The 23,606-nt window shown below is 39.6% G+C and overlaps 1 protein-coding gene across 1 annotated transcript; it reads left to right on the forward strand.

Moving 5' to 3' along the window:
* The first annotated feature begins 4,508 nt into the window (after window positions 1-4,508).
* Window positions 4,509-17,295, forward strand: MEDAG (mesenteric estrogen dependent adipogenesis). The gene is made up of 5 exons (XM_014063192.2): window positions 4,509-5,114; window positions 11,608-11,717; window positions 13,788-13,900; window positions 15,099-15,384; window positions 15,723-17,295. Exons 1-5 carry the CDS (start codon window positions 4,822-4,824, stop codon window positions 15,845-15,847), a joined length of 927 nt encoding a protein of 308 aa, XP_013918667.2. The 5' UTR covers window positions 4,509-4,821; the 3' UTR covers window positions 15,848-17,295.
* The last annotated feature ends 6,311 nt before the right edge of the window (window positions 17,296-23,606 follow it).

Below are 23,606 nucleotides of genomic sequence, written 5' to 3' on the forward strand. Positions count from 1 at the left end.
GGTCACTTTCTTGCCACTCCGTACCTCCATCTTGTTTCGCAACAATCCTACTCCTTCCATTTTCTCAATCTCCATTCTCTGCCTTCCCCTTTTCTCTTCTCCTTCCTCTTTTCTTTTTCCCTTCTCCTTCCCTCACTCCTCCTCTCTTCTTCTTACCCTTTCCTACTCTTTTTTTTGAAAAAAGTTTATTTTTCCCTTCAAATTCATTCTTAAATATACATTCTTATGATTGCCATTTAACATTTGTCAATGCATATCATTTTTTCCGCCTGTATATTTACATTTTCATACTTTCTTATTTCCCCTTCCCCTGATTTAATAATGTGTCATCTGAGTTATTTCTTTTGTCCTTTGTTCCTTTCTCTTTCTATTTGTATCTTTTTTTCAAGCCATTCATAAAATCGCCCCCATGTCCTATAGTGCACTGATTCCTCTTAGTCCTTTATTCTCAACGTCAACCTATTCATTTCTGCACAATCTAATATCTTCTTTATTGTCTCTCCTTATGTCTGCTTTGTCTGCTTTTCAATTTTGTACAAATACAATTCTAGCTGCTGTTAATTATTTGTACAATTAGATATGAGTTTTCTTTAGTATATTTCTCTGGTAGAATACCCAATAAGAATATATCTGGCTTAAATTCTATGGGCTGATTTATCATTTTCTCTAACCATGATTGAATTTTAACCCAATATGCTCACTCTTACTCTTATTCCCCTTGCCTTACCTCCTCTGCTTTGCCCTTTCTTCTTTTCCCTCCTCTTCCTTCCTCCTTTCCGCTGTTGCCCTTACTAATTTTCTTCCTCTAATGGATTCTGGGGATGGCATTCCACTGGTCCCAACTTTGTATTTACATTGAAAAAAATTTTTTCTTCCACATTATACTTCCCTATAATAAATCCATTTATATCATTTTTCATCTGTATATTTGTATCTTACTACTTTTTCTATTTTTCTCTCCCCCACCCTTTGCTTCATTAATGTGTTGTCTGGGTTATTTATTCTGTACTCTTTTATTTCTCTTTAGTTATATCTCTTTTCTAACCAATCATAAAATCGCCCCCATGTCAAGTACACTGATTCCTCTTTATCCTTTATTCTCAATGTCAACCTATTCATTTCTGCGCAATCCAATATTTTCTTTATTATCTCTCCTTCTGACGGGAAAAACTTGATACCAAATTTTTCCTTGATGCCAACTAAGTAGATCAGGGGTAGTCAACCTTTTTATACCTACCGCCCACTTTTGTATCTCTGTTAGTAGTAAAATTTTCTAATCGCCCACCGGTTCCACCGTAATGGTGATTTTATGAAAACCTAATGAAAATGTTTTTAAATAATGCTATGATTTTTTTTAAAAGTCAATTAAATTTTTTTAAAAATTTGTCCTTCAGTATCGGACAAAGTGGGCGGTAGGGACCAGGTTGACTACCACTGAAGTAGACACAAGACTGAAGCTTGTAACATAGTTGATATTAGGTGTACATATGTAAAACATATCAACAATTTGTTTGAGGGGGGCAAGGAACTCTTTTTTCTCTTAAAGACCATCTACTATCAGGAATAGTTTCCCAACAATTTGATTATTATAACATATGGGAATTATTTTATCAATAACAATTGATAACCATTTATCAATAACCAGAGAATAAATATGAAAAGTGGAAAAAAGCAGAGGAGTGAAATAGAGAAAATGTTTTAATAAAGTTAAATAAGTTAAGAAAAGGACCATTATAGTATTAGGTGTGGTATGTTAATATTAGTATTAAGTCAAGAATAGATAAAATAATAAACATGACTGTAATTTGTAATTGTATAAAATATTTGTACTCAAGACGACACACTGTTTAATGGAAGATGATGTTTTAATCAAAATAAAATAAAAAAATGGGGGGGGAGAAATAGTTTCCCAAGGAGCCTGGTACTGGCAGGAGATGGAAGTGAAGAATCCAATCTGGGTCAGTCACCGGGACCGGAGGTTTTGTCTTCTGAGCTTTCAGACTTGTTCTGGACCCCTTCCTCAGGGAACTTCTCTCTAGCAGAGAGAACAGCACAATGTCTGCTAGAGAGAAGTTCCCTGAAGATTAGCTCCAGCACAAGTCCGAAAACTCAGAAGAGAAAACCTCTGGTCCTGGTGACCAACGCAGATTGGATTATGCAACATTATTCTGGGACACAAATATCCCCTTCATTCGATGGAAGCAGTGGTGAAATTCAAATTTGTTTACTACCGGTTCTGTGGGCGTGGCTTGCTGGACCTGGCAGGAGAAGGATACTGCAAAATCTGCATTACCCTCTGCATTCCAGGGGAAGGATATTGCAAAATCTCCACTCCCACCCCACTCTGGGACCAGCCGGAGGTGGTATTTGCCGGTTTTCTAAACTACTCAAATCACTACTGATTCTCCAGAACCTGTAAGAACCTGCTGAATTTCACCCCTGCATGGAAGTGAAGTAAATGCAATGATCAAGAGTTAGTTCAAAGGTGCATTTTTTTCCCCTTCAAAAGGCAACTGGACTATTTTTTCTTTGAGAAAAAAAAAAGAAAACATTTCACTTGTCATTTAAGGAGTTTCATCAGTTCTGATGGGGTGGTGGTGATGGAAGGATTCCACATGCATCAAGATTTATCCCTTTTCCACTAATCAATCTTTTCTTTCTATTACTCCGTTCTCTCACTTTCCCTCTGCATTGAGGTGGTTGACAGAAAGGGCTGGAAAGATGGAAGTTAGGTTATCCGTTGCATGATGTCAGGCCTACAGTCATATTCCTTTTAAGATCTTTGGCCTGCCACACTCTCTATTATTTTACTATGCTGTTTCATTAATGGGGAGGGGGAATAGTAAGGAGTAGAATGTTGTCTAAATAAAGCATTGCTTTCTAGAAGCCCAAGGTCATTCTTTGTTTCTGCACTTCTGCACCTGACCGCAACTAGATGGGTGGAAATACCAGTTTGGCAGTGGAAGATTGGACCATGTGATGGACGTGGGTGTGGGGCAAGAGCTTGAACTTTCAACTGGGTGGGGGAAACCAGGAAGCTCTCAGTTTCGGGTTTTCCACAGATGTACCAACATGTCTCTCTTATTAAATTGGAACTTTGAGGAAGACTCTGCCTTGGACTCTGATTTAATTCTGGATGATATTTGGACCGCTGACACATGATGTTCCCCAGTCCTTGAGGTCTGCAGGCTACTTCTTAAAGTTCATCATGCATATCCATCATTTCACGGGTGGAGTTTGTGCCTGACTTTTTTTGGAATAGCATCAACCAGCCTGAGCAAAGTCATTCCTCATGGGTCAAATAATGCCTGGTTGTAGAACCCAGCTGCTAATGGGTAATAAATTCCACTGAGCTTAAAAGAAGCTCAAAACCCAAAAGGAAAAAATTCCATCAGACAGTACAGTAACCAATATTGTACAAAGAAAGGATTATTTTCTTATTAAACTGGGTGTACATCGCAAATAAAAAAAAAGCCCTTGGTGCTCTCTGAGCTTGTTTTCTTGCAGACTTTACATTGCTCAAACGAGGCAACATCATTTGGAAAATAGGTTTATATTTAGTAAATATAAATCGAGTTTTTAAATAAGATTAGTTTACACAGCATGCCTGCAACATCATGACAACGGGTACAGAAAATAGTGTGCAACCAAGAGCAACACCGTAGACTTGGCTCTATCAGAAATCAAGCTGACAAACATATTTTTTTTTTCCACATTTCTGAACTGCCCATCTCCCTCAAAGAGGATAGCTTTCCCCCAACAAATCGCCATCAACAAAACATTTTTCATGTTCTCTCCAAACATTCCATGTTTACCTTCCTGTAATAATCAAGTTTGCCAGCATAAGGTTTGATTTTCGTTGCTCAATACTGCCAGCAGGCACAGGAGGATAATGATGGGGTACCGTTAACAGTGCCCCCCCTTCCATTGACCGCATAAGGAAAGAAGACTTTTTAAAATAGCTATGCCCTCAGCTACATATTCTGCAATGTGATAGGATCCTTGGCTCATAACAATACAGGAATGCAGGGCTTCCCAACCTAAAGGGGAATTCCAGGCTGAAACTAGATTCTCTTAAATGCAAAAAAACCTCCACCTTTCAGGTGATTGCCAAACGCACCTTCAGAAAAGGGGAGAGCCGGATCTACAAAGCGGGTTTATAATTCTTTAGCACAACTTCACATGATTTCCTTGCAACCGTTTAACACGTGATTAGAGTTGAGCACCAGCCCGTTTTGCCTAAAATACCCTGTTCTCAAGTTTTTGTAACTTCCTACCCTAGGCTATAGCCCTTAAATATCCTCGTCCAGTTAGCGAAAGAAGTGCGTGAGGTGTGTGTAAATATATATATGTGTGTGTGTGATTGCACGTGTGAACGAGCCACTCTCCTTCGCGAATGCGCGTAGTAAGGTTACGAAGCCGCCCCCGCCAAGGGTGCGAGAGGCAGGGGCAAGTCTTGAAGTGTGGGGAGAAGAAGCCGGTCTTTTGAAAACTACGCCGCTATCCGCCCTCGCCAGTGCGGCAGACTTTCCTGCCCCACAGCTGCGTTTTTCCGCGAGGCTGCGCAGGGTGACAAATTGAGGGCGAGCAGTCAAAGCGGTTTGCTCCTCCGCCCTTACTCCCCGGCGGTTCAGAGGCGGAGCTATCATAGTGTGTGTGTGTGGTTTTGTGTGGTTTTTTTTATTTATTTCTTCCCCGACAACCGGCAGCCAATTTCTTAGCAGCGCTTTCGATCTTGGCGCGCAAGCTGTTGGTTCTCCCTCAGCCTTCCCGCATCTTTTTCTCTCTCTCTCTCTCCGCTGCTCCCTGCGCGGAATTGCCATGGCTGTCTGGAGCGGGTCCGGTTCCGTCCCGGCAACCTTGGTCAGGCCCAGCTTGACCTCCGTCTCTTCGGGAGAGCTGCAGAGCCTTCGGACGTGCAACTGCGAGATGGCGGTGTTACCGCTGCGGCAGTTGCTCTCCCTACAGCCAGACTCCTTTCTACTGCAAGGGGACACTCTGGCGGTGCTGAGTCCGCTCCACCACCGGCCCGGAGGCGGCTTCACGGTGATAAGCGACGGGTTTTTCCAGCTGGATGGCCGGCAGCAGTGCAGGCTCACCGGCTACTTCAAGAGGTAAGCAGATGCTTTCTTAATTTTCCTTCCCCGCGCCTCGTCGGCTTCTTTAAAACACCTCTAGTGCGGGGACAGGAATCTCATCCTACAGGTGGCGGGAAAAGTGGGCCTGCCACTTAACATTTATTTATTTATTTTGGAAACAAAATCTACCTGCTGCATGGCTACCTGTAAATGGTATTGTAACTAAAAGGTAATCCCATAAAACGGCTCCTTATTGGAGGGCCGATACCACAACGACTTAATCGCGATCTATAAACTGAAATGGCATCCCGTATCTCTCATTTGTAGGCTATGAAACGCTAGGGCGGGTGAGTAGGTTACTGCTGCTTCACTTGGGAAAATGGAGAGGGATTTTATTAGGGAAAGTAGGCTTGGAGGAGAGAAGCTGGTGTAGCCTTTTCCTTCTCAAAAATAACTGACCCTGCGTTAAATTTAATGGCAGAAGAACACCTCCTAACCATAGTCGTAAACTAGGTGCCAGATTGAATAGACAACAGGATCTAGTATGAGATCAGACGAACAGTATTGCAAAAAGCAGTAGCCATTTCCTGGTTAATAAACATCCTGCATAGGATTGGGTAAGCTTGCCAGTGGATGCTCATTAAATGTAGGACACCTCACATTCTGCAATTTATTTTAAAACCTTAAAGCAATCCAGTAGTAAATTGGAGCATTCTGAGGGACCCTGAGCCAGCCTTCTCTGACAGAGTACTTATTTACCATGGCTTGTATCAGGTTTGCAATTCACCATGTGGTTGCTGTTAGCAAGACCTGATAGCAAAAGAACAAGGATCCAATAGATCAGCTGTTCCCAACCTGAGGGGCACACCCCACAGGGGGGCAATTTGATTTTTAATGGGGGAAATTTGAACTTTGTTTAAACCAAGTCAATGGCCTTTTAGGCTTCCCCCGGGGTGAGTAGAATTTCCTTTTTGAGTAAAGTAAGAATTATATGGGGGGGGAGCATCAGGATTCTAGAGATTCTTAGGTGGGGTGTGGCCAAAAAAAGGTTGGGAACCACTGCAGTAGATAGAAGAAATATCAGCTGTGAATATAGCATTAATCTGCTATTACAATACAGTAATTCTCCACCCTTTGTGTGTCCCTTGTGTGTCTTGTCAATCAAGACTGCCACTGAGATAAAAATGGATTTATTTTCCAAAGAAGGACATTTGTGAGTGTGCTTGAAGACTACTAGTCCCACCTGAACTAGTTCTTAAGTCTTATCTGTGTTATGCATACCACCCATTCACATCTTAGTAGAACGATTGCTCCAGGGCCTGCTTTGAAGGGAGCAATCAAAGAGTAGACCTGATCAGGAGGAGGCCTTGATAAAAAGGTCTTGTCTCATCTACATAGTGTAGCCTAGAGACATGGCTACCAACAGAAGACACAAAGTGTGGTGGGTTGAATGGGACAGACTGGATGAGTGAATAGATGGGAGTTCCAGTTGCTGAGAGAAAAAATGCAATACAAGAGTCCCCTTGTGGGGGGGGAAAGGGCGCCATATAAATGTAATAAATTGTTACCAGAGATGTTAATTGCTCAATGTGGTTCTTCCAAGGTTGGTTAGATTTTAATGGAATGTTGTGAATTCTATTTGTTAGTATGAAATGAATTGTACTAATTAAACTCTGCTTTTATTAATAATTTTAACTCCCCTCCCACCAGTAACAAGTGTGTAGTCACCAAAGCAATGAGGCTTTATTATTATTGTATAACTTCCTCTAGAACATTCTAAAAATTTCTGCCTAGGGGGTTTGTCCGTAAAACAAGTAGTCTATGCTTCTTTGTTAATTAATCCTGAATTGACAGAATTGTGTAACAGGTTATTCTTGGGTACTTTTTTCTTTGTTGTCTGATAAGACTCATAAAACTTGGGACTTTCAAAGGTAAGTAAACAGATGTGGCTTTTCCTCTGCTTTGTGAAGGTATCTCTGTAAAATACATTATTATAGCACGTATCTTAAGCGGAACTTGCTGTAGTACAGGAAAGGTACCTTTTTATTAAAGCAAATGAGTCATTGGTCCTCGTCCAACAGTACCAAGTGGTGACACCTTTCAGCTTATTCTTGGCATAATTCCTACCAGTTAGCTGAAAAAATTCTTTTTTCACAAGGCAATGTAAGTTAATACTGTTATTAACAATCCAAAACCAACAGACATTAAATATAATGTTTAAAATTTAAAATGCATTTAAAAATTATGTGAAAACCAAACAATCAAAATTGTGAAGGAGGCACTTATTTTCTATAAATTAAATCAGAAACTTCACTACTGAAGTGAAGTGTCATGGCATATAAGTAAACACTTGTATAGGACATGAGATAGGAATTCAACCTCTATCTGAACAAAATCCTAGAAATGTAATTTTCTAACAGGAAGTTGAATAAGATAGTTTGGCTCTATAGGGGAGAAAAAGCACTGGATGTGTCTGAAATGTTTTGCCTAAAGAGAGTTTGTATTGCGAAATAGTTGAAGGGTTTCATCTTTTTGAAGTGAGAAAGACAGACAAGCTATAGCATAAGTCCTAAAGTTAATTTGGTAGTTGTTGTTGTTTGGCTGAAGAAAACTTACTTTTTGGTTATCTTATGCAAAAACACTACGTAAATTGGAATCTTGTGTGATATCACACACATGTTGTCATTTGCTTCCATGCAGAAACCTATGAGATGAAGTCATTATGAACAAGGGCCTGTTATGGGAGCATTTTGTTGGACTCTTAACATTGTAGGCTGTTATACAGGCTTAGGTACCGTATATACTCGAGTATAGGCCGACCCGAATATAAACCGAGGCACCTAATGTTACCACAAAAAACTGGAAAAGTTATTGACTCGAGTATAAGCCTAGGGTGGGAAATGCAGCAGCTACCGGTAAATTTCAAAAATAAAAATAGATACCAATAATGTTTTTGAATATTTATTTCAAAGAAAAACAGTAAACTAGCGGTGTATTCAATGAAATACTTCACTCACCTCATGATGCTGATGTCCCGCTGTGATGATGATGTCCCGTGCAGCCGTGGGAGCGATGTCCCGCCTCCTATGACACACGGCACAGTGATTCCTATCATTGGATCACTGTACCAGAGGAGGTGGGACATCGCTATGTGGCTGCTTGCCATAACAAGGAGGAGGTGGGACATCATTGCAGAGCGGCAGGAGGGGGAGGAAGGGGAATCGTAAGACAGCCCTGCATTACATTAGAAGGAGGGGGGATGGTGCGGTGCGCGCTGCACGGCAAACTGACACAGAGGGAGGGGAAACTCACAGGGGCACTGGGCCATTCACGAGTGTCACCCAGCGGCATGGCCCCGCCCCTTTTTCTCCTCCATTTCGGGCAAATTTTTCACTGACTCGAGTATAAGCCGAGGTGGCTTTTTTCAGCCCAAAAAGTGGGCTGAAAAACTAGGCTTATACTCGAGTATATACAGTATTCCAGAAGTTTAAAAGGTACAATAAGTGTTTTTGGCTTGTTGACCTGATCATAATAATAAACCAAATAGAGATGCAGTTTATGTAGGAGAAGTAAACTAAGGCTATAAGCATATGCTTATATAAAGGCAAACAGGGAAAGAAGGACAGTCATAAACATAAAATAACGATTAAAAACATTTCTCAGCTTTTGTCACTAATGGCTTTTCTTATTTTTGAGAAATTGGAGCTTGCAAATGATGATCTCAGTTTTCCATTACTTTTTCCTTTTAGAAAGCTGCACCATCTTAACTTTTTCCTCACATTTTATGCACTGCAAATGAATCATTTTCAATGGATAACCACCACCATGTCTGGATTAGCTGACTCATGGATGCCTGTTATTGCTTCTAGCTCCTTTTCAACTTTTCTTAGATCTAGCTGGCAGTATATTATTCCATCAAAGTTCCCATTAGCCCTGGTAGGAAAATGAAACATTCAGTTTTGCTGCCATATGCTTATAAAAGAACTATGGTAGTTTTATTTCTAAACAATAGAATTTTCCGTAACTAAACTGTTTCTGGAGAGGAAAAAAAACATACTGTACTCTTGTCAGCCATTATTACATGGACAATGTCAGTCAATCTGGAGGAACACATACTGTAGTATGCAATTTATAAATAACAGTACATTTGGTTCCTTGAGCAAACAAAACTACTTGGCTAGTCCACAGAACTATCCACAATTGCTGCCTAAATAAGGTCAGGATCTCTTGGTTAAAATATACCTAGTTAATTAAGAAGTTTTTGAAGTTATGTATTGAGAGCTGTTCACATTTAATTTTTCTGCTTCTTTGGCCTAGACATGGCATGTTGTCCTGTTATTTGAATCTGCTGAAAACTATGCAGAGTTAAGGAATGCTGATTTTTCTGCATTATCTTGACTATAAATTTTAAGAGTATCCATGGATCTGAGCCATAGTTTATATAAAAAGGAATTGCATCAGTTTATTAAAGTTGAGCCAGAGGTTTTTAATTGTACACTAACCTGGATGTCACACAAGAATGTAGTTTTTTTCTTTTAAGATGAAGTATTTTTATTTCATTCAGGTACTTCTATCCAGTTCACAAATAAATATTATTCAAGTGCTTAATTATGTAAAATGTTAAGCAGATGCAGGGGTCATTAATTGAACAGAGCAAAACAGCTGCCTGCCAAAAGGAGGTCAGACAGCTACACTATGCTGGAGAAATGAACCTCAGATATTCAGGCTGCAAGCTTCATTTCTCCAGCCCAGTGCAGGAGTTATTGTTCCCTCTGTGCGTGGAAGGGAACTCCTATGACGGGCTGCAGGCATTCAGCTTGGATTCTAAAGATATGAGCTTGATTTCTGTTCCCCCCCCCCCCAAACCCCGGGGAGGGGAAATCATTCATCAGGTGGTAGCAGCTGTTTGCAACCTGCCCTGCCGGCTTCCCCATTGACTTTCTGAGGAAGCCAGCAGAGAAGATTGCAAATGGGAATCATATGAGCCAAACACCCAGCTCATAATCCTGTGACTGCAAGGGATGGGCGCGAATGACATTTTACGAGAGCCAGAAGTGTACAACGGGCGACAAAGCATCCTTTTTAAGTTATGGTAACTTCAAACAGTCATTAAACAAGCATTTCAGTGGTGGGTTGCAGGCGGTACACCCCGGTACAGGTGTACCGGAGCCTGCCCGGAACACTGGATACTGTTCCGGTACGGTGCTCCGGAGGGCCTGCCCGAGCTCCTTACTTGTGCTTTAAACCTTTGGCGCTTCTGTGCATGGCTCGTACGGCGCCTGCACGATGCTCTGCCAAGCAGCTGGAGCGTTGCGGAGGCTTGCGGAAGCATCACAGGCAAGTACGATGCATGTGCGTGCTGCGCATGTCCATCTGGAACCCACCACTGAAGCATTTATAAGTCAAGGACTACCTGTATACAGAATTAGGCCAACAGCTCTGCTGTTTTTCTGCTAACATGCCCTTATCTCTGCCTCTCAATTGGAGAAGCTTGGAAATAGTTGTTGCTAATAAGTTTAGTATAAGGATGGAAAACCTATGTCTCTTCAGATATTGTTGAACTTCAGCTTCCAGCACCCTTGAACATTAGGCAATCCAGGACTGATAAAGCTGTAAATTAACAGTATTCCCTCCTTTGTTTTGAGACTGGTGTCATCTGAACCTGAAGTGCATGCATCCTGTCTGACTAATCAAGTGATAAATGATCTTCAGCTGTTAAACTTTTATTCCTTCATTCTCAAGATAGGTGCAAACAGAATCCGTGTACATTCTGTTTTGCTATATTAAGGTATAAATTATCCAAATTGGCACTTCCAAGCCACCCTGATTGGAGTGCAGGAGAGACTGTGATCTTCTATGGTCATATTTCACATTAAATCATTAGGTTGATTTACTATATTCACTAGAACTATTCAATGTTTAAGAGTTTTATTCCAAAATGCTTTGGAGCAGATCAAAGTGCAGACAAGTCCTTAAAGCTACTCTTTTTCTGGGATCATGCAGTTGTCATTACAATCCTAGGAAAACGGTAATTGCTTTAAGTAATTGCATGTAGGTGCTAAATTTGCATCCCAATGTGTTTCACAGCATTTCTTGGAGTGAATTTGAAGCTTTGCATAGATCATCTGTTTATATAACAGTGAGTCTGCATTACTACCATTTCCTCTTTTTCTGGTTATTTTTTGAGAGAAAGAGGAAGACTTGTGGTCAGGACTAATGTCATCTCAGTTGTGATCAAAATGCTGCTTTTCTTAGTTGTCCTGCCACCCTCCAAAAATTATCTTTTCCTTTTTTTTTTGCTGCTCCTGTAATTTTTAACAAATTTATTAACTCCTTTTTCTACATAGGATGGGCCATACAGTCTATATGATGGAACAGACTGTGAGATTTGAAAGAAACTAAATGAATGCTGTAACGGCTTTTAGAGTTCTTCAAGAACTTATCTTGAGTTCACACAACATTGCATTCTTTAATTCTACATTTCACCAATGGCTGAAATTGAATATTTGCACTTTATTTTCTTGAACAGGCACCTAGAGTTGAATAGCCATCATGATTACAAAAACTACAGAGAGACTATATTGGGTCGACCATTGGTGTTTATCATTAACGTCAGAACAAAATATAATTCTTTAAAAGGTACGTACCATAAGGCTATTGAAAAATGTACAGACGGACCGCCTTGCTTATAAAAAGATAATTGGATCCTTTAAAATAACATGATTGAGTTTGGATAAAAGAGCAAGTTGTGATGTCTCTGTGAAACTGGTAAGATTAGATTGCAATGGTATGAAATATTTAATTTTATAACAACATGACTCTTGCTGTAATAGAATTACGTTTTAAAATGCTAACTTCCCAAGGAGCGTGTTGCTTATGAAAGTCCTTTAACACAGTGTTTTTCAACCACTGTGCCGTGGCACACTAGTGTGCCGTGACATAGTGTAAGGTGTGCCATGGGAAAATTACTTTATATATAGTCAATATAGGCACAGAGTTAAATTTTTTAAACATTTTCTAATGGTGGTGTGCCTCGTGATTTTTTTCATGAAAAAAGTGTGCCTTTGCACAAAAAGGTTGAAAAACACTGCTTTAACATACCTTGCGTTCTTACATATGGTTAAATAGGTTGTTTTTCTGTAAGATTCTAAGTAGAACAATAGCACTTTCAACTGAATCCAAGCCTTTCCCCAGCCAGCTGCAAGAAAATGTATAACTTTCAGTGACTGAGCTTGTTACATCAACAAAGGTGCCATTCATAAGATTTATAAAGTGAAACAGGATGATAGTCATTGCATCTTAGAAAGTCAGAGGATAAGAATTCTGTTCAGTATTTAACTCTAGATCTGACAATATGTAGCCTAGAAGCAATAAAGTATAAAATAGACTTTAAGAATTCTCTGATATGGCTTATTTGTTTCGAAATTTTATTATTTCGACTCTCCTAAGATTAAAACCATTTATAGTAGAAGGCAATAAAACAATTTAGCTGACCAAGAATTGTGAAACATTACCAACCTGTTAATAATTAAAACAGAAAAAAAAACCTAGAGGATTTATTTCTACTTATATTCCACATTCTTGTTTTAATAACAATACTAATATTTATTGTAAAGATATTTACAATTAATAACCCTTTAGAATAATTAAACAGTAATTGTAGTGTTATAGAAAACTTTAATGTGTTTCCAATGCAACAAACCTGATTTCATCAGGATGCACCCCAAACAACAGGCAGATTGATTAAACCTAAACAGTCCAGATACAATATCATGATGTGATTTGCCTCATTTACCTTATGGCATTATTACACAAATCACAATGACTTTCATATGTATTATGTAGTTAAGAGTAATGGACCTCCCCTCCCCCTAGGAATCTGTTAAAAATGGTTTCACTGTAATAAAACCACACATTTCTTGAAAAGTTGTACAACAAAGACTATCCTGCTCAAATGCACAGTTGTCCAATTAAAAGCTTTGGAGAACTGAAGTGTTCTTGGGGCCAGCATAATTGTATAGGAGGGAATTCAAACATCATACCGTATTTTTCAGAATATAAGACGCAACAAGATTTTGAAGAAGCAAGTTTTTTTTAAAAAAGTGCACTCTGCAGACCTCCCAAAAATGGGCCGTTTTTCACGAAAATGAGCCCGTTTTTTTTTTAAGGGCATGGATAGCCTTTAGGAGGCTTATAGAGAGCTCCTAGGGACTGGGGGGGAATTGAACAAAAAACAGCCCATTTTTCACTCATTTCTGCCCTCCCCAGCCCCCAGGAGCACTCTGGAAGCCTCCTAAAGGCTCTGCACGGCCATTTTGGTGAAGGGGGAGGGGTTTCGGGAGGCCAAAAATGCTGTATTCACTGTATAAGACGCACCTAGATTTTCAGCCTCTTTTTTGAGGGAAAAGGGTGTGTCTTATATTCTGAAAAATATGGTACTTCCCTGTACTGTATGAAATTGTTTCTAAACAACACCAAGATAAGAACATATTTTAGAAAGCGATAAGGAAGTCTGCAGAAGACTGAGTTCTTCATAAGAATGCCTTCTTAGGAATGTACTGGTTCAGAAAAGATATAAAACAAAATGCTTGTTTTGTAATGAATAGAAGCACCCAAGGGCAAAATTGTATGATGTATAAGTAAGAAAATATCTGAGATCTGCAAATGATTATTATTATTGTTTACATTACCAATGTCTAATCCCATTAGAAAAAACTTATGCTTTGCTTGTGAATACTCGACACCCAAAGATGAGAAAGCAAATCGAGAACAGCATGAATAATGTAATATCATCCGTGTTTGGGGAAAGCTATAAGCTTCAGGTAAGTTGAGCAGATTTTTTTGTTTAGCATAAGCTTGCTATCTTCAAGTTGGCATTTTGGATGAGTTTTAAGAACATTGCTCTTGAATAAAGTAGAAAGGCAAAGCCTTTCTCCTGGAGGAACAACCATAAATCCACCCAAAGACAGTGAAAAGTGAATGTGAATTCAAGTTTTTTAATGTTTTGCTATGTGGCAGCTCAGGCCTAGTATTCAACAGTTACTAAAACCATCTTGTTCTTGGAGCTGGGGCTCAAAACTTGCTCCAAAAACAGCTTTTAATTAAGCTGTAGAATTCCTTGGGATAGAACATATCCACATGTATGTTGCTATATGCATAAAATTCAGTGGATGGATGATCTGTGTAGGAATAGCGTGCTTTATTTCCCTTCCCCATTTTTTAAAATACAGTATACCCAAACAGGTGTTATTGTATGGTACTTTCTCGTGACCATTTTAAATAATGATAACAGACAAATTGCATGTCTACAATGTTTCCAGCAACTGGGGGTTGCCTTTAATTCTACTGTCACCTCTATACTGCTAAGCCCTCCCAAACTTCTGAAAGAATATATAATATTTAACAATACCATGTATAGAGAAGGGGAAGAAGCAAAACAGTCCAAGAATGAGTTCAAGCTTTATAATAACCATAAGGCCTGTTATTTAAAATCAGATTTCAAGCTGAAAAATGCTGACAAATTGCATTAATCACCTGTTAATATTACTGGTATCAGATTTTATCTACCATTCTGGAACAAAAATGTAAAAGCCAATTTTCAGTTCTAAAGATGGAAATGCTGGTTGAATCTCAAATGTTTAAGGTACTGGGATTTAATACTACTATAGTCATCCATACTAAATATCTGTTTGTTTGTTTATAAACCTGAACAATTATGTGTGTGGGGGGGGTGTCATTTAAGTTTTTGGAGAATGAGTGGTACTATGTCATGGATAGGTATGGCTGGAATTTTGCAAGCTCTTAGAAGTTTCAGAAGCATAGTTATTTTTTAGAAGTTATGTTAAATGTAGAGTGCAAGTTTAATGCATTTCCTATTTCAAAATGGGAGGAAACCATGAAGTTGGTTTTCAGAAATTGTAGCTGTAAGGGGCTCCAACAGGAAGGGAAGGAACAGGCTTTAAGACTGCATCCATTCATGGAATCAACTGATCAATAATAATTTTTCTTTTCTCTGTACAGTTTAACTTCCAAGATGTTGTAAAGAAGTTTTTTCCTTCAAACACCTGTCTGGTTCATGAAGAAAGTTTAAGTTTCTCCTATGAGTTCAAAACTGATGCCTTATTCGATTTCTTTTATTGGTTTGGGATCAGCAAGAGAACTGTTTCAATGAATGGGAAAGTTCTTAATTTATCAAGCACCAATCCAGAGAAGAAAGAAATTATAACTAAGTTTCTGGATAAAATGAGTGAACCAAATTTGCGTTTAAACAGCTTTTCAGACAGGAAGTTCAGCATTATCTCTAGAGGTGAGTTGGTAGTATATTATGACATTTTAAATATTACATTCTTCATAAGTAGAACAGCTTTATTCTGTGATTAAGTTCAGTACACATTGCTATAAGGCGTTGTTTGTTGACACAATGGACTGTGTTTCTGCAATATGGTAAGACATAAGCTGGAGTTTACAAACCACTAGGTTTACACACTTTTTTCCAGTTTTTAAAAATTAAATGTGTTCAGTTCAGCCAGCAAACTGGAATGTCTGGAAATTATGAGTGTTTTGGATCAATTATGAGAGTTTTTGTCGGGATAAGGAAGTTTATATTTCTTTAGACATTTCATATGTATTTATATTATCTTTCAGTTTTAATAGATGATGTGTTTAATGGCAACTTGACATCACAATCAACTTGGATGGATTCTCCTTTAGCTCTCTGGACAGTTTCGGGGTCTCAGAAGTCTGGAGACAGGTCAAGTATCGAAGTCTGATTTTCTTAACATCGAGAAAGATATATTGAAAAAAGAAGGAAGATAACCACACTGGGATTATCTTATTGCAGAATGCAAGGAATTTCTGCCTTCTGTGGCAAATAATAGGATGTATCTGCATTCTATGTTGCTTTCGTTGATTTCAGGGCAAGACTCCTGATTACTAAAGGGTTATTTACAGACCTGGTTCTACATTTTACATTAAAGGCTGTTGAAGCCTAGAATTATTGGTATTGCAGTTATCCGTATAGGTAGAATGATTTTAAATCCTGGATTATTTCATCAGTTTCTAAATAACTGTCAGGTTTTCAGAATCATGGAAAAATACATTATTTTTGTGATTGCTCCAACATTTATCATACCCTGGCAAGTTGTTAATTCCAAACAGCTTTGAATTGTAAGTAGCTATGACAGATAGTACTATGAATTGTACTTGGGTTTGGTTTTTTTTTTGTAAAATGGATGGTATAGAACTGGCAGGAGGAATACTCGAATCCATGTCTTTTGATCCAGAAGTCAACTGCTATCAGAATTTGGTTGTATTCTGGCTTGGAAAACATTGCTGCGTGGCCTTTCACTTATTGGGCATTATTTTCACCAGGGTTGTAGTGTGCTTCAGATTTAATCCAAAAGGAAAATTTAGGATACTCAACAGAACATCTGTCCAATTCTTTAAATCTTTTCCAGGATTATGTGGCTGCAAGTTGTTGTGCTCTCCTAGGAAAAGACAGACTGCTTTAAATAACAGCAGACAGATGCTACATTATGCACTCCATATTTCGTTGTAATTGAATCCAAAGAGGTGTGCATGCATTCATTTGTACATCTCAATTTCAGAATAAACAGTCTCTACAGATTCTACTTGAATATGTAAACATAACACATAGAGGTGCTTTGAATCAGAGCTTATTATGTTGGAAGGTTATAGAAAATGTTAGTGTTATGTACTCCATAGTAAATGGGAGGTGCAAGAGCTGAATGGTGGTGATTTAAGGAGTCACCTTGGGGCTACCTAATGAATATTTTTCTTTTTCTTTATGACATAGCATTAAAACACTTGTTTTGATAGATGAAGCATAATTTTTCTATCATGAAAAACTGACCTTGTTAAATTTGAATTGCATGGTATATTTTGGGCTTATAGCAGCCTTTCTCACTGATGTCTTTTAGAGCTTCAGCTTCTAAACTTCCCACTGAATGGCCACCTGGCTGTAGGCCCACCCAATGTGGAGAGTGCCAGCAGGTTTAAAGAATGACTGAAATGAATATGCCATAAAAAGTAACTTCTTTTTTTCTTAGTATGCTTTTTTTATTATCAATTTAAATGTCTACATCTTAAGGAATGCAATATTCAGTCTCTTTATATTGAAGAAACCTCATGTATAAACAATTGCCTAATCAGTGCCTTCTGTATATCATTGTTTTACAATAAACAGAGATTATATGGATCTTTTTTCTTTTTCAAGTTAGCTTTCCATGTTGCACAATGTCAAAAGTTCATCTATAAACATTAAGCCAGATTACACAGCAGGAATTTGAATAAAGGTTGGAAGTAAGTAGGGAGAAAACAGCAACACTAAAAAGCACTGAATATGTAAAATCCTGAGATATAAAACAGCTGAAATTCGCCCTAAAACTAAAGGAGGCACAACTAATAAATGCTAAGAGACATCTAATTTGAAAATGAAGAATAATATTGAGAGATTTAAAAATTAGAATTAAAAGGTTGAAGGAGAGGAAGGTTTATAAACATGATTGGAATTGCAATCCTATTTATTTATGTGAAACCCAGGGAAACAATGGCTATTTAGGCATTGAATCTAACTGTAGGAAAGGCCACTAAGTTGAGAGCTCCTGTAATTTATAAATACAGGTAGTCCTCAATTAAAGACTGGTCACTTAGCAACTATTCAACTATTTTTTTCAACCAACCCCCCCCCCCCTCATATAGGTGATTGCAGGATTCTGTGGTCACACGGCTCTGATTTATGTTTTTTGCCTGTTTCCAATCTTTCCAGGCCATGGGTGGCTGCTAAGCAAACATTGGCTTAGCAGCCATCGCAACAGTGGTGGGTTATGATCGATACGCCACAGTACAGGCGTACCAGTGCCTGCCGGGAGCACCAGGTACCGGTATGGTGCTCCGGAGGGCCTGCCTGCGCTCCTTACCGGTATTTCAAGTTTTCGAGGCTTGAGCATATGGCACGTACGGCACCTGCGCGATGCTCTGCCGAGCAGCTGGAGCATCACGGAAGCGCGGCAGAGTGTTGTTTGCAGTAAGTACGCCATGTGGTGGGCGCCCGACTCCGTTGCACTGTACCGGTTGCAACGGGATCCGGAACCCACCACTGCACCACAAGCAAAATAGTTAAATTGGGTCTGATAATATGGGTGGAGCTCCATTATGGTCCTAAGTCAAGAATTACATGTATTACAATACATTTATTTAAAAGGAAATTAATAGCTGTAAATTACCATTGTTACAGGGCTGTGCAAAATTCACTTGATTGGGCATGCAGTGTTCCATACACCTTTGGAACTTCCCACTCTTCCAACAGGTAACATCAAACCTCTCTCCAGTCACACAGTTCTGGAGGCAGGTTTGGGAGTTCCCAGGAGTAAATCCTGCAATCTGGAAGCAGTTCAATGACATGTAATTCTGGACAAAACAAATGCTGTATCTGAAATACTGATTCCAATCTGATTCCAGCTCGGAGGGTTTATTTTTGAAAATGATACACCATCCCAGAAGAGCATGACCTGGTGAGGGAATGGAATCTTCCAGATTCTCCAGAATGTTCTCATCCTAGATTGGGGCATTTTAGATAAGCCTACTTGATTGTTTTTACAAACAAAAGTGGGGAAAATCCAGTAATATATTTTTAAAAAGCAAATTTAAGAGAAACCCTCTAGAAATGGAAATAAGAAGGAATTATAAACACACAAATTTTGTGCAATGCATTTTCCCTAACCATAGTGAAAACCAATCCTGGATATTTCTCTCCCATAATACACTTGTTGACAGAGGAGAGACTGATAGATGTCAGATTAGAAAAGAGTAGGGCCAGAACCACAGTAATGATAGCAATAGTACTAATGAGGCCAGTAATAATGTTGTCTACATAAGGTATTCGGTTTAGAAGCTGTTTCGCCTCATATGCAAATACCAACCACTCAGAAACCACCCCCACACCCTACATACCCATCCTTCCAGAAGAAACAACAAAAAGAAAAATCAGGATGAAGATAAGAGCAAAGACTAACTGTGCTGGAAAGCAAAGAAAATAGAAAACTGGACAGAGATGAGAAGACCTGAAAAGGAAAGGCGAGGAAAAGAAATTAAATGATGCTTTCAAAGGGACAAAATTCACCAAACACAAAAGTTCCTCACAAGAACAGTTAATATCCAGATCAACCTTCAAAATTCAAGCTTTGTAGCATTAGTCTATCACCGCTTACACCTCAGTTCTTCCTTGGCTTTGACCATCTACTGTCCCCAACAATTTGCCAAATTCACAGGAGGAATTAACATTCCTATTGGCAAAGCTAGCAATGGAATCCCTTGATATTTTTAACAAATGCATTATAAAATGCAAGGGTGCCATGCAGATAGTTGTGCCATAGGCCTGTTCACTGTTTCAGCCCAGTGACATTGTTTCAATGGTACTCCATTCCATGTTGGTGTGCTGTGTTTTTTCCTTCTAAACACAAGCAGGTTCTGGCTATTAAGTATGCTGTCTGTCTTTGGTTTTTCTATGCATTTTTTTTTTATTTCCGTTAGTTTCGAGGTTTCTTTAAGCATACAGTTAACCCTTTATTTCTCAGTGCCCTTATTGGGGCTAATAAAAAAGTTCTTTTCTAAATTTATTATTAGGAAGAGTTCCCCCATCTTTCCCCCACGCCACATTATATCAATTTTCCATTGTGGACTCTTCTATTTAAAAGTGCCCTGACTAAGAAAAATCTAAGACTGGGAAACCAGCCAACATCTGGTAACTCCCACAAGTGAAATCTTGAAAGAGTGAACTCGTATAGTAAATCTGAAAACAATTTGGCAGGATAAAAAGTTTGTATAAATGTTAATAGTTTTGAATTCAACAGATCTTGCAACTAGACAGTTATGCTGCATGAGCTTTCTAGCATATGAATAACAGAAAAGATTTTAATTATAACTTCATTTTCTAACGGAGCTTGTGTTCTTAGGGTTTTTTAAAATCAATTTTTAGTTAAAACCTAACTACAGCATAGGCCATTTTAAGGGTTCCAAACAGAGATGGACACAAAGGACCTCCACTTAAAAGGCCTTGAAATAAAACAGAACAAATTGTGACTTGATGGTTACTCTTGGTGTAAATTTGGGCTTTATCATCACACTAGAGATAATTTTCAGCAGAGTATTTCTATGTGCTTCTTAGTATCTGCCACCTCTGTCAAGGTAGGCTGGGTGCGTATCAGTGGTCAGATAAGACCGATACGCCCTGGTACGGGCGTACTGGTGCCTTCTGGGAGCACCAGGTACCGTTCTGTTCCAGTGCTCCGGAGGGCCTCCCTGCCCGCTCTCCTTACCAATATTTGAGCCGATTGGGGCATTTGCACACATGCACGGAGCGTACAGCGCCTGCGCAATGCTCCACCGAGCAGCTGGAGCATCACGGGAAGTGGGTATGCAAGCGCGCACTGCATGCATGCTGCGTGTGTGCACATGGTGGGCTCCAGGCCCCGTTACACCGGGATCCAGAACCCACCACTGGTGCATATACATCCTCACATAGCACTATCCTTACAAAAATAACTCAAAGCAATTTACAAATAAGCTGGACAATAAAATCATAACTTAAAAAAAAAATCAACCTGTCCATGTAAAATAAAAGAGATGGGGATACAAAAATATCATCCAACACATAGGAGGCATGAATGTAAGTTAATGTGGGTATCTTCAAATGTCAAAATTAAAAGGTTTGAAGTCGAGATTCTCATTCATCCAAGTCATAGTTGTCTTGGTGGTTTTTCAAAAGGCAACTGAACACTTTTCTTGAAGAAGAATTTTTGCTTCTCATCCAAGAAGCTTCATGGATCACTCACTCCACCCCTACCATCATGCCAGAACCAATGGAGTTTGGATGAGACCAAAATGTCTTCCTCAAAAGAAAAAAAATCCAGTTGCCTTTTGAAAGAGCCACCTTTGAGATTCAGGAACTTTCAGGTGGCCTGCTTATGACAACCACAAGATGGCAGTCTAGATTGAATGCAGACAGGAAACAGAAAAAGGAGCATGCACCATTATCCTCTGCATCTTACAGTGCCTGTCTTTCTCTAAAAACTAGAATGGTTCTGTAAATGCTGGTGGCTGTCATAGCTAGAGAAGCTAGTGACTTACACAGCCATCCTATAAAAAGGGCAGGAGCCTGCATTGCCTGCTCACTGAAAACTTTGTTTTGATATAGCAAAATCCTAAAAAAAAAAAAAAAGCGTGCACAAATGGTCTATTGTAGAGCCGATAATCATAGCTTTAATCCGAGCTTACACATTTGGGGTTTTAAACAGCATTCACAATTAGGAGCTTGATGGGTTGATTAAGTCAAAGCATTCCTCTCTTTGAGGGGGGATGGATGGTTTAAAAATATGAAATACAAATAACTTGTGTAGAACACGACAGGGGAAACCTTTATCTACACTGTTCAAAAAAATAAAGGGAACACTTAAACAACACAATGTAACTCCAAGTCAATCACACTTCTGTGAAATCAAACTGTCCACTTGGGTGGCAACCCTGATTGACAATCAATTTCACACGCTGTTGTGCAAATGGAATAGACAACAGGTGGAAAGCATAGGCAGTTAGCAAGACATCCCCAATAAAGGAGAGGTTCTGCAGGTGGTGACCACAGACCACTTCTCAGTTCCTATGTTTTCTGGCTGATGGTTTGGACACTTTTGAATGCTGGCGGTGCTTTCACTCTAGTGGTAGCATGAGACGGAGTCTACAACCCACACAAGTGGGTCAGGCAGTGCAGCTCATCCAGGATGGCACATCAATGCGAGCTGTGGCAAGAAGGTTTGCTGTGTCTGTCAGTGTAGTGTCCAGAGCATAGAGGCGGTATCAGGAGACCAGTACATCAGGAGACGTGGGGGAGGCTATAGGAGGGCAACAACCCAGCATCAGGACCGCTAACTCCACCTTTTTGCAAGGAGGGACAGGAGGAGCATTGCCAGAGCCTGCAAAATGACCTCCGGCGGGCCACAAATGTTCATGTGGCTGCTCAAACGGTCAGAAACAGACTCCATGAGGGTGGTGTGAAGGCCTGACGTCCACAGGTGTGGGTTGTGCTTACAGCCCAATACCATGCAGGACGTTTGGCATTTGCCAGAGAACACCAAGATTAGCAAATTCGTCACAGGTGCCCTGTGCTCTTCACAAATGAAAGCAGGTTCACACTGAGCACAGGTGACAGATGTGACAAGGTCTGGAGACGCCATGGAGAATGTTCTGCTGCCTGCAACATCCTCCAGCATGACCGGTTTGGCAGTGGGTCAGTAATGGTGTGGGGTGGCATTTCTTTAGGGGGCTGCAGAGTCCTCCATGTGCTCGCCAGAAGTAGCCTGACTGCCATTAGGTACTGAGATGAGATCCTCAGACCCCTTGTGAAACTATATGCTGGTGCAGTTGGCCCTGGGTTCCTCCTAATGCAAGACAATGTGGCTGGAGTGTGTCAGCAGTTCCTGCAAGACAAGACATTGATGCTATGGACTGGCTCACCCGTTCCCCTAGACCTGAATCCAATTGAGCACATCTGGGACATCATGTCTTGCTCCATCCACCAACACCACGTTGCACCACAAACTGTCCAGGAGTTGGGGGATGCTTTAGTCCAGGTGTGGGAAGAGATCCCTCAGGAGACCATCCGCCACCTCATCAGGAGCTTGCCCAGGAGTTGTAGGGAGGTCATATAGGCCCGTGGAGGCCACACACACTACTGAGCCTCATTTTGCCTTGTTTTAAGGACATTACATCAAAGTTGGATCAGCCTGTAGTGTTGTTTTCCACTTTAATTTTGAGTGTAACTCCAAATCCAGACCTCCATGGGTTGCTAAATTTGATTTCCATTGATAATTTTTGTGTGATTTTGTTGTCAGCACATTCAACTATGTAATGAACAAAGTGTTTAATAAGAATATTTCATCCATTCAGATCTAGGATGTCTTATTTTTGCGTTCCCTTTATTTTTTTGAGCAGTATATTACTCCCTAATGCAACTCCACTACTAAATTTCATATAATAAACTTGAAAGGAAATTTCGAATGATACGTGTAATGACTGAAAGTGGAGAATAAACACTTGTGACCATATATTTCATCTAATGTGAAGATTTGAAAGTGTCTATTAAGCACCCCCCTAACGTGATCCATTTGTACCTTCTGATGCATCTGATGAAGAAAGGGGCAGCTCAGGGAAGCTTATAACTTTTAATAAAACTTGATTGAAAAAAATCAGATTCTTGATTTTTTTTTGCACCACAGAACAACATCATCTCCTACATCTTTATCTTCAATCTTGTCATAAGTCAAAAGCATATATATTAAATTCATTGCCCTAAAGGCTTGCACAAAGAGATACCTTTGTAAGTCCAAGCTAGTTCATTGCTGTTTCCATACTTCCACAAAACTTTTAATCAGAAACATCGTCTGTAAATGAACTTTTCTATTACTGTGTTTGCATGCCAAGAAGATCTGCATTACCTATTTTCCCCCTAACATGTAG

This window comes from Thamnophis sirtalis, unplaced genomic scaffold (assembly GCF_051295495.1).
Source record: "Thamnophis sirtalis isolate CommonGarterSnake01/CBP01778 unplaced genomic scaffold, rThaSir2_p1.2 scaffold_8, whole genome shotgun sequence".
Classification (NCBI taxonomy): Eukaryota; Metazoa; Chordata; class Lepidosauria; order Squamata; family Natricidae; genus Thamnophis; species Thamnophis sirtalis.

Excerpts from the sequence above, each read along its gene's own strand:
- MEDAG (XM_014063192.2), top strand. The coding sequence starts at position 4,822 with ATGGCTGTCTGGAGCGGGTCCGGTTCCGTCCCGGCAACCTTGGTCAGG. Across the intron at positions 11,718-13,787 it reads AAAATATAATTCTTTAAAAG|AAAAAACTTATGCTTTGCTT; the intron begins GTACGTACCATA and ends TAATCCCATTAG. Across the intron at positions 13,901-15,098 it reads GGGAAAGCTATAAGCTTCAG|TTTAACTTCCAAGATGTTGT; the intron begins GTAAGTTGAGCA and ends TTCTCTGTACAG.